This window comes from Lissotriton helveticus, chromosome 4_1 (assembly GCF_964261635.1).
Source record: "Lissotriton helveticus chromosome 4_1, aLisHel1.1, whole genome shotgun sequence".
Lineage (NCBI taxonomy): Eukaryota > Metazoa > Chordata > Amphibia > Caudata > Salamandridae > Lissotriton > Lissotriton helveticus.
The window spans coordinates 289,457,743-289,473,602 of NC_136063.1; the positions used below are offsets into that span (position 1 = coordinate 289,457,743).

The following is a 15,860-nucleotide window of genomic DNA, read 5'->3' on the forward strand; positions in this document are numbered from 1 at the left end:
TGGCTGAAAAATAATTTTTGATGAAGGGTTGACTGCCTAAACGAAGATTTTCAAAAACGTAGAGAGATTCTCTTAGAAGCAGAAAGAACTTAGAAGCATTCTCTGTTTGGCGTGTGTAAGAAATATAATCACTCAGTTCATGCATGCATGCAAACTACGAGATAGCAGCCAAGTCTCCCAACAATGAAGCCTAATTATGTACTCATTACATTGTAGAGGAGGGCCGCTCTGAACCAGACTAGAATTACTTTATAGAAACTTTGTAAAGCACGTAATTGTACTTCCTCGCTTCTTAATATGGGACACCAGTGTATCAAAAGTGTAGAATGCAGTGATTTGAAATGTTGCCAGCTGCCATCGGCATCAGTAGTTATTGAAAAGTTTAAGGCTTTTATTACATGAAATGGTTCGCCCACTTGAACAAAGGGTGGTCATTGGCACTTGTATTCGCAGATCTCCTGTAAATCAACTCTCCCAGAAGGATGTTGTTCAACCTTTAAAATGTAGCAATTTCCTTACTTTAATCCTTCTTTGTCTCTGCCTGTCTCTGAATACACATCTGGGGTAGGTGACAGCTGGACTTTGGGTATTCCTCTAGACATTCACACTCAAAGGGAGCTCAGGTGTGTTTGATGGGCCATCAACTTCTTGATTACCCATGGTCTTCCTGGGCTGGATGGGAGGGTGAAGCTGACACTTGCACCTGAATAGGGATGTGCCTGTCTGCACACAAAGAGCTGCATACCCCCCTGTAGTGAGTCTGGAGCCAGGACAGGGACCTTGTGTACTTCAAAGGCCTCTTTTTGAAGTCTCCCCCACTATAAAAACACCTGGGTATGAGTCCTGGAGCCCTGACACCCCAACTCAGGACACTCTGCCAAGAAGAAGGATTGCTGTGTTGTTGAAAGGACTGTCACTCTGCTGGACTTCTGCTTTGCTCTGCCTAGCCTGCTGCCTGCGGCCCTCTGTGGCTACACCTGCAGTGGCTATAGCCCTGATGGGGATTTTTAGCCAGGCGGGGTTCCCCAAAAGTAGTGTAATACAGGGGCACAAAATTCATGTCAGCCTACATGAAGTCAGAGTGGGATGAGTGTAGAGTAACTTACCTGTTCTCCACACCCTGTCATCCTCAGACCAATAAGCTTGTTAAGAGGTTCAATGAGAGCCTTAAATGCATGGTTATAGGCCTGTCAGAGCCTTTGAGGCAGAAATGGGAAATCCTCTTACCATGCCTTCTTTTTTCCTATAGGGAGGTGCTGCAGAAAGGATGTTGGTTCAGTCCCTTTGAACTCCTGTAAGGCCACCCTGTTAGGGGACCTCTCTGTCTTGTAAAGGAGGGACGGGACCCCTTGGCTCACTAATCTATGTGCGCTTAATACTGACACTAAGAACAGCATGCCTTTGAAAAATAAAATGAAAAGGCTTTTTGACAAGGTGAGAGCTAGCATCTAGGAGGAAGTGTCCTTCTGAACTTACCGGTGATTGCGCACTTCAGTAGCCCTTAGTCCAGCCCAGTTCTGCTGGTACCCAAAGCTGCCCCACTGGGTGCTGCCCCACGACTGTGGTTCTGTATGGACTATACGGGGCTCAACCCACTCACAAAGACTGATGCTCACCCCATCTCCCCAGCTGATGACTCATATATTGGTTGGAGCTGCCAATTTCCTAAGTACTTTTGACGTAACATCAGTTACCCTAACCGAGGGGGCTAAGGAGATGTTAGTATTTTCAACCCCAGAGGGCCACTTCCTTAGGGCTATGTCCTTTTGGTTGAGGAATACCCCTGCCACGGTCCAGAGGTTGGTTACCAGGATCCTAGCTGGGATGGAGGATTTCAGTGCTGCCAACTTGGATGACATTGCAGTGTTCCGTTCCAGCTGGGAGGACCACATGCTCCACCTCCAGGGGTGCTTCAGGCCATGCAACAGATAGGCCAGACTATCAAGTCCCTCAAGTGCCGGATATCACAAGGATATAATGCCTACTTGGAACACCCGATGGGCGGAGGAAAGGGGGTGGGTGCTAAGTCCGAAGGTAAGCAAGATGGGCCAGATCCACATCATGTATCCTACCCACACTCCATTGGGGTCCACCTTAACTTGAGACTTTGCCCTAGTCTCTTCTAACCAGATATCCGTGGTTAGCGACTTGATCTTTTAACAGCTATTTTTCACTAAAACATAAAAAAAAATCTGAACTTACTCTATTTTTCTAAATTGGTTTGGGCTCTATCTTATGCGGTGTTGTAACTTTATTACTGTTTGTGTACTGCATAATTACTTAGTACCTATAAGTTAAGCCCAGGTTAATTTAGTGGCTTTTGTGGTTGACCCTGATGAGAATTGTGGTTGTTGCTTGAGGAAGGTCTTCACCACCTCAACCAATAACCTAATTAATTACAACAAACAAAACTATTTTTTATATCTTTTAACCAAGATATATGGTTCTCATAAGAACCTTTGGGTGTTTTTAGCTTTCCAAATATTGAGGGATTAACTGAAAAATAAGAAGAAAGCAGTATAACAACTTGAGTAAATAAATATGTTTTTGAAAATGGCTTCATATTCAGGCACCTGTTAGTCACTATCTGTTGCCCTCCGACAGGCAATACATTTCCCACAGTCCAGCCTTGTGTTGACGCAGTTTATTTCCCTCATTTACACACCAAGAACATTGGCTAGAAGAGCATTTCCAGCTTGAAGATTCCGGAGAGATGCAGAAGATGTGGATGTTCCCTCCTCTTCATTGTGTCCCCTTTTTACTGTGCTGAATTGGCAGGAATGCATGTTTAAGCATTGTGGAAGTCCTGAAAAAATCTGACAGTAATATCTCTTACATAAATTGCAAGTTACAAATGTGGCATTTACCTTCCTTTCTCCTTTGGGTTACAGAATGACTTCCACATAATAGATTGCGTAGTGGTTCTCTCCCATTCTTCTTCTTTCGAATGCACCTGATCTTTGCCTTATTCTCCTCTTAATGCCATAATAACTTCTAATTATATTTAATGCTACCAACAATGAAAAACGACCAAAAAAACAGAGCAGAGCACACTAGATGGGAGTAATGAGGTGGGAACTGTAACACGATAAGTGGTCTAGTAGTTGGGTGGGCGGAGTCAGCGTAGTCAAGGGAAGAGGAGGGGTTTAGACAGGACGAGGGCAGTTAGAGTAGGGACCTGGAAGAGACAAGACGTGCAGAATAAAGGTGATGATAGATAATCATTCCTGTGTCCTCATATTATTAATTAGGACACTACAACTGGCGACGAGGGTGGGATGTAGCAGTCCGCTATCCCAAGACCCCAGAAGCAAGCACGGTCCGGTCCCTGGGTGTCGCGCTGATCAAGTCGCTGTAGCGACACGCGAGCCCGCCAAGATCGCCGTCGGAACGACCAGCGATCAAGACCTGCACTCTGCGATTTGTAAATCGCGTGGAGTTCCCCTGGGGTAGCTGAGTGAAGTGCTGCCCGAGTGCCAGAGAGGGATTTTTCAAATCGAGCGCTGTTCGTGCCAAAAGACTGCCAGCTCCCGAGTGAGTATGGGCTGAAGTGAGGCCGAAGGAAATCAAGCAAGGGATCGGGAGCCCAACCCCGACCCTGCTATGCTGCATGAATGAATGTGGGGACTGATTGAGCACCGAGAAAGGAAGCGCTGTCCCGCTGAAAGAAACTGTGCCGCCCCGTCGGAAAACCTCACCCCGATGCGTGAGCTATCGCATCTGTGTCCGGAGATCGAGTCGGACTGAAACCTCGAGCCTACCTGGTGGTGGAGAGAAGAAAACCCCAGAAGAAAGGTGCAGGACTAGAAGGAAGGCCTGGGTGAGTCCAAGTGGAGATTTGCATGTGGAGACGAGCTGAATGTAGTCAAGCCTCGTGGTAATTGGGCGGCCATCTTGGAGTCAGGCAGCTGGGAAGGACATCCCTGTGCAATTTTGAAGAGGCCATTTTGAAGTCAGGCATTCAAAAAATCAAAAAAAAATTAAAATAAAAGGGGCATTGACACCAAGAGGTGAATAAGCATTGACACTGACAAATAAACAAGCCTTGTCAAGGACAAATATACAAACAGTGATAGACACAAGGACACACCATGCCAACTCCCAACAACTCCCCACAGCGCAATGAGGTTAAACCAATAATTTCGAGAATGTCTCACCTGCGACCACCAGAGCCCCTAACAGTGACCACTGGAGGAAGCATGGGTCCCCGGTGGCAGGAGTGGTTTGAGGACTTTGAAGATTACATCAAAGGGTCAAAGGTGAATGAGGATGATGAGAAACTGATAGCCTTAAGAAATCTGGCTGGACGAGAAATTAGCAAAATAATCAAAGATCTTCCACCAGCCGACACAGCAGACTATGGCAAGGTACGAGATGCTCTAAACAAGAAATTCCTTCATAAGAGGAACGTGGACTATGAACGGCACGCATTCCACAAAGCGCGTCAAGGAAAAGAGGAAGCAATTAGCACCTTCATTACTCGACTGCGCCGACTGTCTCGACACTGTGAATTCGACACGTTCTCAACTGATGCTGCCATCAAATCACAGATCATTGATGGTTGTTACTCCGAAACACTCAGGAGGCGGCTGCTAAGAAAGTGTCAAGAACTGGATGACATAGAAGAAATGACCCGTGTATATGATCAGGCGGAAGAGCACGCCAAGAGTATGGAGACCGGTCGAGCAGACGGCAGGGAACAGGTGTGCAGAGTTCAAGCCAGCAGCAGTCGGAGAAACTCAAAGGAGAGACAAGGGAGTTCAAGAACTATATCACGTTATCAACACACAGAACGGCGGAGACGCGATTCAAGCAAACGAGGCAGGAGGCCTGATCAATCACGCAAGTGCTATAGATGCGGATATGAGTATCTACATGTGGATGCCTGCCCAGCCATGGGTCAGCGATGTCACAAGTGTGGTCGGTCAAACCATTTTGAGGCCATGTGTGGGGATTACCACAGCAGAAAACGGAGCGAAGCGACAAGGACCTCCAGGTCATCGCGACTCAACGTGAGACGACATCAAGCCAGAGCGGTTCAGGACAGACCGAAGTCATCATCAGGGTCATCACACTCCAGCCGAGACTCGCGGAAGTCTCAATGGCTGAGACGATCACCGTCCAGAAGTTCCAGAAGTTCCCGCTCATCATCACGTGAATCTGAGTATACAGTGGAATATGCAAATATGATCGCAGACCCTGATCAACTTAAAAGGTACCCTTGACTAGACATCAGCGTGGGAGATCATGCTGCCAAATTTGTTCTGGATAGTGGAGCATCATTAAATTACATCCCAGTTACAGAATACAAAAAAATGGAGCCAAGACCGCTTTTGAGTCCAGCTCACATCCGGGTTTTTACGTGGATGTCCAAGAAGCCCCTTCCCTGTTTGGGAAAATTTCCAACGACTCTCCGACACAAGACACTGTCTATACCAGCATTCATCCATGTGATTGAAGGCCCCGAGGCTGTACAGGGTCAGTGATGATCCCGACATCATCCATAAATTCCCCAAATTGTTCAGTGGGCTTGGAAAAATGAAAGGGTGTCAGATTCAACTTCACATCAATGAACAAATCAAACCTGTAGCCCAACACCCTCGAAGAGTACCATTTCACCTCCAACAGGCTGTAGAAGATAAATTACAAGAACTCCTTTCTGCAGACATCATTGAAAAGACAGATGGACCGACACCATGGGTGTCGCCAGTAGTGATTGTACCTAAGAAAGGAACAGCTGGTAAAGTAATACTGTGTGTGGATATGCGGCTCCCCAACACTGCCATTGAAAGGGAGCGACAGCCTGGACCACATCTAAGCGACATGATCTCAGCATTAAATGGGGCAAGAGTATTCTCGAAACTGGACTTAAACAAGGGCTACCATCAGCTCGAATTGCATGCCAAATCCAGGTACATCACCACCTTTGCAACTCATCTGGGATTATTCAGATATAAAAGGCTGAGTTTTGGCATCTCCTCGGCTGCTGAGATCTTTCAGGAGTCCATCCGTCGGATCATTCACCATATCCCTAACACTTTGAACTATAGTGATGACATTCTTGTATATGGATCTGACGTGAAAGAACACGACAAGGCGCTGGATCGGGTGTGTCATGCACTTCTGGAAGCCAACTTAACCCCTAATAAAGACAAATGCAAATTTTATCAGGAAACCCTCAAATTCTTTGGGCACATCTTCTCCGGTTCGGGTATGAAGCCAGACCCTGATAAAGTAACAGCGCTGAATGAAACCAGGAGCCCTCAGGACGTCAGCGATCTGAGATCATTTCTGGGCATGGCCAGTTACTGTGCCCGCTACATTGAAAATTATGCCACGATCAGCCATCCGCTCAGGTTACTCACGAAACAGGGTCAGCCGTTTGTCTGGTCTTCTCAGTGTGAACAAGCCTTTCGGGAAATTAAACAGGCGGTTGAATCCGCCAACAACCTGGCATACTTCAGTCCTCGCCGGAAGACAGAAATTACAGTGGACGCCAGTCCTGTGGGTCTTGGTGCGATTCTGGCCCAATATGGAAATGACATTGACAAGAGACGTATTGTGGCATACGCGAGTCGCAGTCTGTCTGATTCTGAAAAGGCTTACTCGCAGCCTGAAAAAGAAAGTTTAGCGGTAGTGGTGGCCTGCGAACACTTTCACGTATTCATCTACGGAAAACACTTCACCATGATCACTGATCATCAGGCTCTTGTTTCCATCTTTGGGAATCCAAGATCCCAAATGCCCCCGCGGATAGAACGGTGGGGCCTGCGGCTGCAGGAATATACCTTCACTATCGTACATAAACCGGGGAAGTCAGAAAACCCTGCTGATTACATGTCTCGTCATCCCCAGCCATCATCTACATCGAGTCCTTCTATTGCTGAGGAATATATTCATTTTGTAGTGGATCACGCTCAACCTCCAGCAATCCCTTTGGAAGTGATTCGAGACGCCACTGCTCAGGATGTTGTGTTGCAAAAAGTACTGTGTCGGTTACAATCAAACCGATGGAGGCAGGACAGTGATGACGAATCTTCGGATCCGACACTTCGCCAGGAACTACAAGCCTTTCGACATGTGTATGATGAGCTCTCAGCTACCAAGGAAGGGCTGTTGCTGAGGGACCAGAGAATTGTTGTTCCACGTCAATTACGCCAGGGCGTTGTTAATCTTGCCCATGAAGGCCATAGGGGAATAGTGGCAACTAAAAGGGCTTTGAGAGAACGTATATGGTTGCCCCTTCTTGACCAACTTGTGGAACTGACATTAAAAGACTGCCCGCAATGTCAGTTGATCAGTCATGGAGATCCTCCCGCTCCACTTCAAATGACCGCACTAACGGAAGGAGTGTGGCAGGAACTTGCCATGGATTTTTATGGACCTCTTCAAACAGGCAAATATGTCCTGGTGATTATAGATGAGTATTCACGATTCCCATTGCCCAGTTTGTGCCATCTACAAGTGCCTCCAGCACTCTCATGGTACTGGATGAAGTATTTGCAGCGTGGGGAGTGCCTAAAGTATTAAAAACAGACAATGGTCCTCCTTTCAATGGACGTGAGTTTGATGCTTTCGCAAAACATTTGAACTTTAAGCATCGAAAGGTCACACCCTTATGGCCACAGGCAAATGGCACGGTTGAAAGGTTTATGGCCACACTGAAGAAAATGTATCAACAGGCCACTGTGGAAAAAAAGGATCTACAGGTGGCACTCAACGAAGTTCTCAGAACATACAGAACAACTCATGCCACCACTGGAAAACGTCCCGCCACCCTGATGCTGGGGCGACCAATACGAACTCGCATCCCGACTTGGGAGGGTGCACTAAGGGCTGTGTCACCTCTCCGTGTCCATCAAGAAGTCGCAAATGTAGATCGTCATGGGAAAGAAAGAATGAAGGCATATGCGGATGCGAGAAGGAGAGCTAAGTCGCCATCACTGCACGAAGGAGATTGCGTGATTGTGAAGCAAGAACAGCAACGCAAGACAGACTGTCGGTTCCGGCCGCAACCGCTGCTGATTACTCGACAAAAGGGCACGATGATTACGGCAGAATCTGACCAGCGCCGGACCACAAGAAATGCATCTCACTTTCAGAAATGCTCACAGGCCATGAGAGAGTCTCTAGAAAAGTTGACAGACAATACGGTCTCTGATAGGCCTGATAGGCTTGAAAGACCAACTCAAGAAAATGGTGCGGCGGGAAATGATCCCCAAGTGGAATCCGAGGCTGAAGCTGGAAACATATCATCAAGACCTCGAAGAAACATTCAACGGCCCAGGCGTTTGATTGAAGAACTGTGAATTTGTTAATTCTTTGTTTATTAAGAAAGGGGGAGATGTAACACGATAAGTGGTCTAGTAGTTGGGTGGGCGGAGTCAGCGTAGTCAAGGGAAGAGGAGGGGTTTAGACAAGACGAGGGCAGTTAGAGTAGGGACCTGGAAGAGACAAGACGTGCAGAATAAAGGTGATGATAGATAATCATTCCTGTGTCCTCGTATTATTAATTAGGACACTACAGGAACTTGTTGGAGATGAACAAAGATGATGATAGCAACCAACCACAAAAAGATCTACTGTGAGTCACAGGTACTGGGGTATCATTTCAGGGTATTGCGGTCCCTGGACACCTTAAAACGCAGACATTTCGCAAAAAACTGGAAGAGATCTTTCTTATTTGTGCCTGCGAGGAAACCCCTGGGCTCAAAGCTGAAATAAAATGATCCTTTAAAAGTAAAATTGTACAAGTTCCAGGTCTCGCTGTCCTCCCACAGAACCCAGAACAAGTAGTAAAACCTGCAGCACTCTTTCGGTGGCTGTATGGTCCTATGTGAGTACTATGGTACCTATCAGAAGTCAAAAATGAATAAAATAAAAGCAGCCATTTGATTGGGCACTCAGGAAACACCTATCTAAAAACAAGCCCACTGCCTTATATGATTACCCTGACTACCATTACCCGATTAGTGTTTAAGAGAGGCAGTTTGGTTAAATGCATTCCCAGACCATCACGGCCTCGAACAGAAACGGACACCTGGATACACGAGCACCTCATCCTCCAGGACTATCACATGTGCAATATCAGAAGATAAAAAAACTATTGTAATTCAATCCACTTCTGCTAAACCACAACAACCTAGGCTAGAGAAAGAATCAGTGTTGTAGCAGCTGTCCAAAAAGCGTGCAGGTGGTTATGTACATTTTATGCCTCCAGGTGCAAGACAATATTCAGTGGAAACCAGTGGGAAGTGGAAGCACCTGAGGGCTTTGCATCCCAACAGATGTGCTGAGGTGGAGAAGTGTGAGGATATGAATCGCAACAGACTGGACCGCAGAAAGTGTTGAGTCAACTATGTTTGGCCATATAATCAATAGAAAAGCACGTAAACTCTTGTGCTGTCTAGTACATAATACAAAGACATTTCGAACCCATTGTCCTTTGTTTTACTATCTTCCCACATCTTGTGTACGCAGAGTACACTTGTGCAAGGTGCATATTATGCACTTTGTGCATATTTAAATTACTAAATGAGGCCCTAACCCTTACCTCCTGTATTGTATCCATTTGTGACTAGAACATGTAATGCAAGCACTGTATTCCTCATGCATGCTCCAAGATCTCAAACCCTCTCTGAGGTGTTGGTTATTTTACCTTTCTTAGAGGCGTTCCATGTTGTTTTAATTCATTCTTGTGCTTGCTTTACTTTCACACACTCTGCAGTCATTGTACTTATTCGTACAGTGATTTTTTAATTGATGTGATTTCATGAATGACGACATCAATGATGGCACTTGAGATGTCTTCAGTTATATTATGTGTGAAGGTCATGAGCAGTGAATGATAGGGTCACTATGTGTGGTTTGTGTACCATACGATAACTGGAGAATTGATATGGTTTGTAGGTTTTGCTTTGAAACTGTGCTGTGTTTTTGAGTGAATATTTGAGGTTTGTTCGAAAATCCAATAACGTCTAATGAACAAAGGTGATAAGAACGTGTCTTAATCAACGTTTTTTCAGTAAGTGGTCAGGATTTCCCCTTGCTATTCTACATTGCTCTACAACAGGTTCTGGAAATGGGGCCAGTCTGGCCTGCGGTCAGCCCTACGCAGTTCCTTGCACTATGTGCCCATTGCTCGCAGTGTTATGATGTGCGCAGTGGCCGCTGGACGCAGCAAGTGGGAAAAAGCCAGTCCCTGCATCAAACCTTGCCTCACCTCTTCCAATGTGTACTGACTTGTCGCAGAGTCTGGCTGCCATCAAATGACTAGATCATATATACTACCCACAAGCCATTTATTGGTGGGAAAAAAACGTAAACTCTGCATATACCTAGTGTAACAATGTGAACTTCAAATAAATGTTAATTGTGAGCGAATCCTCTCATCTCTTGCTTTAAAAGTGCATTTATTCGTGATGCATCTAATGCAAATAGTATATTCTTCAATCACATTCTAGGGACTCCCCCCTTCCATCCTGTATCAAATGTCCACATCTTTCGGCGAAGTGAAGCATCTCTGTCCACTTGTTATGCAAGCATTAAACATACTTCCCCTATACCTTGACTCAATATGAGATCTTCCAAATATATTTTTCTTTCACTTTTCAACTTATCAATGATACCTGAATTGGCTAATGGTAACAAAATTGAACTTTGAGGTTCCCTAAATTTGTGACATCTTTCCTTATAAACAGGAAACGTAACCAAAATGGAGACAGTCCCCCAGCTGATGTTTAATGTCTTTCGTATCACTCTGGTGGATGACTACGGCTTTGACGACATGTACGATAAGGATCCAGTTATGGCTTACATACTGTGCGGAACCTTCCTTGGAGTGTCAGCTATTCTCTGCATTAATTTACTGATAGCTCTACTTTCCGATGCCTTTCAAAGGTACATATTCATCTTGTCATTGATGCTGCAAAAAAATATTTAATCAGGTGGGAACAATACAAAATGTGTGAATTGGCAGCGACAACCATTGTGTTGAGGGGAACAGAAAAGTAGAAATATAATTAACAATTTCGAAGGTACTGTTTCTCAAAATGTGCTGGGCAATGAAAAGCTGGGCTATAGTACAGCAGAAACGATAAGGTGAGTCATACTTGACAACAGTGAAACTTTGTGGAAAGTGTTTGTCTCATTTGACGGCGGTAGTTGATGTGGCAGAAGGCAGTGCTGATCATGTTAGATCTTTCAGCGGCCTTCGATACGGTACCCCATGCCACACTCCTAGCCCGGATCCGGTCCATTGGAATTGTAGGTCATGATCTGGACAGGCTGGCTTTGTTCCTTGAAGAGTGTGGTCAAGAGGCTGGATTCCCCACCCCCCATTCTTGTCAGGGTCTCATGAATTCCGAATTGGAGTACCACAGAGCTCTGCCTTGAGCCTTACTTTATTTAAAATCTACCTTATGGGAAACAACCTTTACAATGCAATCATTACAACGCACTACCTTTACAACACAGTCATTACAACGCAACATCCTTTACATCGAAAGCCATTACAACGCAGCCATTACATCACCTGTCACTACAACTCATGTCATTACAATGCATGTCACTACAACACATGCCATTACAACACAATATAAGGTAAGTAATGGAGAATAGTAATTTGTACACCTACATTATCCAACATTTACCCTACTGTTGCACTCACTAGAGTGGGAATAGTAATTTATACCCCTACACTATCCAACACTTACCCTACTGTTGCACCCACTGGAGTGGGAATAGTACTTTTTACCAATACACTATCCAACACTTATCCTACTGTGGCACTAAAAGTAATATGTGTTGTAATGGTATGCGTTGTAATGGTATTGGTTGTAATGGAATGCGTTGTAAATGTAGTTTCTAAAAATGCGTTGTGATGGCATGCGTTGTAAAAACATGCATTGTAAAGGATGTTGCAATGTAATAACTGCGTTGTAAAGGCATGCGTTGTAAGTGTTTTCGTTGTAACGTCATACATTCCTACCTTACACCACTTGCCATACTTTCTGAGGCCTTGGGAACTAAAATAATCTCCTATGCTGATGACACCCAGCTATTGTTTTCATGGAATAAGGATACAGGGATCCCTGGTGAAATGATCAGAACTTGCCTGACTGCCATCAGCTGAAATGCAATGCAGAAAAGACAGGGCTGGTTTTCTTGGGGGTACAGGCCACTGCTTCCTGGCAGTCCTTTTGGCCTGTGGATGCCCCCCTCCTGGGAGTCATGCTAAATCAGTGAAGAATCTAGGCATCAGATTTGATGAATGTGTCTCATTCCTACCTCAGGTGAATATGGTGGTGGGGACTTGCTTTGGGCTGCCATTGGTTTTAAGAACGTATCTTCACTTTCTTTCTTTCACAGCCAGGAAACAGATCATTCAAGCTCTAATAAGATCAAGGCTAGACTACGGTAATGCCTTATATTTGGGTCTCCCTGATTATAGGATTACTAAATTGCAGGTGGTCCAAAACGAAGCAGCCCATACTCTGTTGGGTTTGCCTCTGAGAGCACACATTTGTCATCATCTGTGGGCTTTGCACTGGCTCCCGGTTGAAAAGAGGATTCTTTTAAAACCCTTGCACAGGACCTTTTATCAAACGGTTGCAGGGTACTTCAGGACAAGGATCGGTTTCTATTATCCTTCTAGTTAACTTCGATCAGCCAATTTTTCTTCTTAGTTAAAACACCTAGGACACAGTGGTCTAGGGTCGGAGGGATGTCCTTCTCTTTTTTAGGGCTTCTATCATAGCCTCTTGAGCTACAGACAACTACAGCCACCTCTCAGTTAAGAAATAAACTGAAACCATGGCTTTTAAATCAGGAATAACTGTTAAGACAATATTGGGCCACAGACAATAGAGGTGCAAAGCGCCAGGACACTACTTGGAGAATCAGTGCTCAATATAAGTGCCCTTTCATTTTATTTCATTCACTTATATAGGTCCTGAAGGTACTCAATCGCGTTTGTAAGTCACTGTGCCACAGGGTGCAGGGTATATTTAATTGACAAGACCTGATTAGGCAAAAACTGGTCTAGTGTTGCTTACTTTCCTGTTCAGAGATGACCTGCATTGGTATTTTGGGCTTGACTGTTCCTACTGGAGCAGGACATAGGCTCATTTATGTATGACTGGTTTGTGTACGAGAGCATAGAGGGCAAGAAAATATGTTCGGGAGTGTGACTCAAGTGATTACCAAGCATTCTCCCTATCACTCTTTTGTTTTCCATTACAAATCAATACATCTGTATGTTGAAATGATTATAAAAAGGGAACATAGTGTGCAATGTTGTTATATTCAGATGCAGTTTGGGAACATTTAGGTGCCGGTCATCAATGATAAGATTAGGCATAAATTCCTTAACGCCAAATCATAAGGAAGACATGGTCAATGTGCAAAGTTGTTGGGGCTAATGGGAAGTTATCAAAGGGCTGTGTAATTGTTTTCCAACACAGATGACTAAAAGTAGGCAATTTGATTCAGAGGGCAAAGGGAGCTCGTGATACAGGTTTATCCCATGCATTCATTGTTTTGATGACTTCCTGCTGAAAAATGAATGTGTCCGTATATGTAGGTCCGTTCGAAAATAAATATTGTCCTGTGGAAATTTTAAATCGTGTCCCAATAGCATATGTTTTCTTGAAAATCTTTCCAAAATTGCAAATCTGTTAGAAAACACATACCGGTTCATCAGAAGGTTTGTTTTAAATAGATCATGCAGAATTGTACCAGGGTAACTATCAACAATGGGATTGCTTTCAACCGAGCTTGACATTAGAGGCAATATGTTTCAAACTTCAATTGCCTTCTTTTAGGTGGGGGACAGACAAGATACCCATGCATTAGGACTGATTACACAAAGTGTGGGAAATCTTGGGAATGGAGAAGTTGAGGGCCGTGATTGAGTTTGTGTTACTTATCTGACAACAGTAAGGGGGTGGAGGGAGGCAGTTAGAAATAATGAGAGAGGGGTAAAGGAGGGAAAGAGGGGAGGAGGACCCAAAGGCAGACAGAAATAGGAGAAGGGAAAAAGTGAAGAGGAGTGAAAGAATGGGGAGAGAGAAGTGAAAGGAGACGGTGGAGAAAATTGGGAAAAGATGTGTCTAGTGTAGGAATAGGTAAAGAGGATATTATAATGATAGAAAGGAGCTTGAGAAGGCGAGGAGAAACTGAAGGAAACAGAGGCAGGTAGAGGGGAGAGGACATGAAAATGGAGAGAGAGCGTGGGGCAATAAACGAGAGATGGACAAGGGAATAAAACAAAGAACAAGGAGAAAAAAAGATGCTAATGGAGACAGAGAGGAAAATGGTGGAAGAATGACAAAACACAATGCGAGTGGGTCGGATGGATCAGGGGTGAAATAAAGAACTAGTGGAACTTTGAAAAAAGAGAAAATTGCTGAAATTCGGGAGTGAACCAGGAAGGCAGAGTGAAATATGAGCTGCACAGGTATATATAGACTATTATACACATATATAACCTACTGGTGGTCACCACTAGGTAGTTATAGTTAGGACCTAGTTTCCATGGGAAAAGCGGGCTCGTCCTGTAGTCATTCTTGCTATAGTCATGTTCAAAATTCTATGGGAATTAACCTGGGAAATGCACATTTTTTGACCATCCTCCCTTTATCGCGGGCCCGTCTTGACAGGACATCCTGAAAGTTTCCTTGCACAACAAAACCCAACTTGACACTTTTTTTGTCATATTTCATGAATATTCGTCAAATGACACCAAAGATATAGGCAAGTCAAAAAACGCTTTTCCTATGGAAACTAGGTCCTTACTATAACTATCTACTGGTGACTGCCTAAAGAGCCCATGCAGGGGGACTGTGCAGCTCCCGTCCCCAATTAAGTCTTGGCTTAGTGAGAGATAGGGTCCCCGGGGCCAAGACCAGCCCAGAAGGTGGGCCTGTGCTCATTAGGTTTTGTCAGTGCCGTTTTGGCCTTGATGCACATTTTCAGAAATTAAACCTCAACAGGAGGCATTTACAGATATACAAATAGCAGGTACCTCCATTGAAGCTGCACATCTGTACAGGACAAATGATCCTAATTCCTGGGCTTAGTGAAGGCAAAGCATGTGTGGTTTCTCAGCAATTCCATATTGAAAGACGATCTGAAATCCTTTATGGAGGTGACTGCATTGGTAATCTATTGAAGCGCAATCTGTATGTGAATGTGACAAGTGGATTCTTCTTTGTCCTGTCCTGGTGAGAGCAGAGTTCATGGTTCACCATTTAAATTAGTACGAGTATACAAATGTGGAATTTTCCAGGATAATGGGCAGTTTAACAAGCTCCCCCCAGTGTGTTTCCAGCTGATTTTGGTGAGGAGTTCCTAGTGTTGAGGAATGTGAGGACATCTCCAGCAAGCAAAGAAGCACTTACTTCATATAGATAAGACTTTTGTTTGGTGGAGATTTACCTCTCTGTAGTCTCTATGGGGCCGATTCACAGAACTAACATACGACAAAATCCTAAACTTACTACCATTGTCTTGATGATATGCCCCTTAGTAGTCTTAAGTTAGGATTTTGTCTTAAGTTAGGATTTTGTCCTACGTTAGGATTTTGTCCTAAATTAGGATTTTGTCTTAAATTAGGATTTTGTTTACGTTAGGATTTTGTCCTAATTTTGGATTTTGTCTTAAATTAGGATTTTGTCTTAAGTTAGGATTTTGTCTTAAGTTAGGATTTTGTCTTAAATTAAAATTGAGTTTAACTTAAGTTTGTCTTAAGTTTAATTTAAGACAAAATCCTAACTTAAGACAAAATCCTAACTTAAGACTACTAAATGCCTTCTGTGAATACCAAAAGTAGTAAGTTTCGGATTTTGTCGTAAGTTACT

General features: G+C 44.2%; 1 protein-coding gene across 1 annotated transcript in view; it reads left to right on the top strand.

Annotated features, from left to right (window-relative positions):
• Positions 1 to 15,860, top strand: part of LOC144827992 (uncharacterized) — a 557,648-nt gene that overhangs the window by 373,704 nt on the left and 168,084 nt on the right. Inside the window, exon 15 of the mRNA XM_078686140.1 lies at positions 10,701 to 10,899. Within this exon, the coding sequence (XP_078542266.1) occupies positions 10,701 to 10,899 (199 nt within the window). The remainder of the gene's footprint in view (positions 1 to 10,700; positions 10,900 to 15,860) is intronic.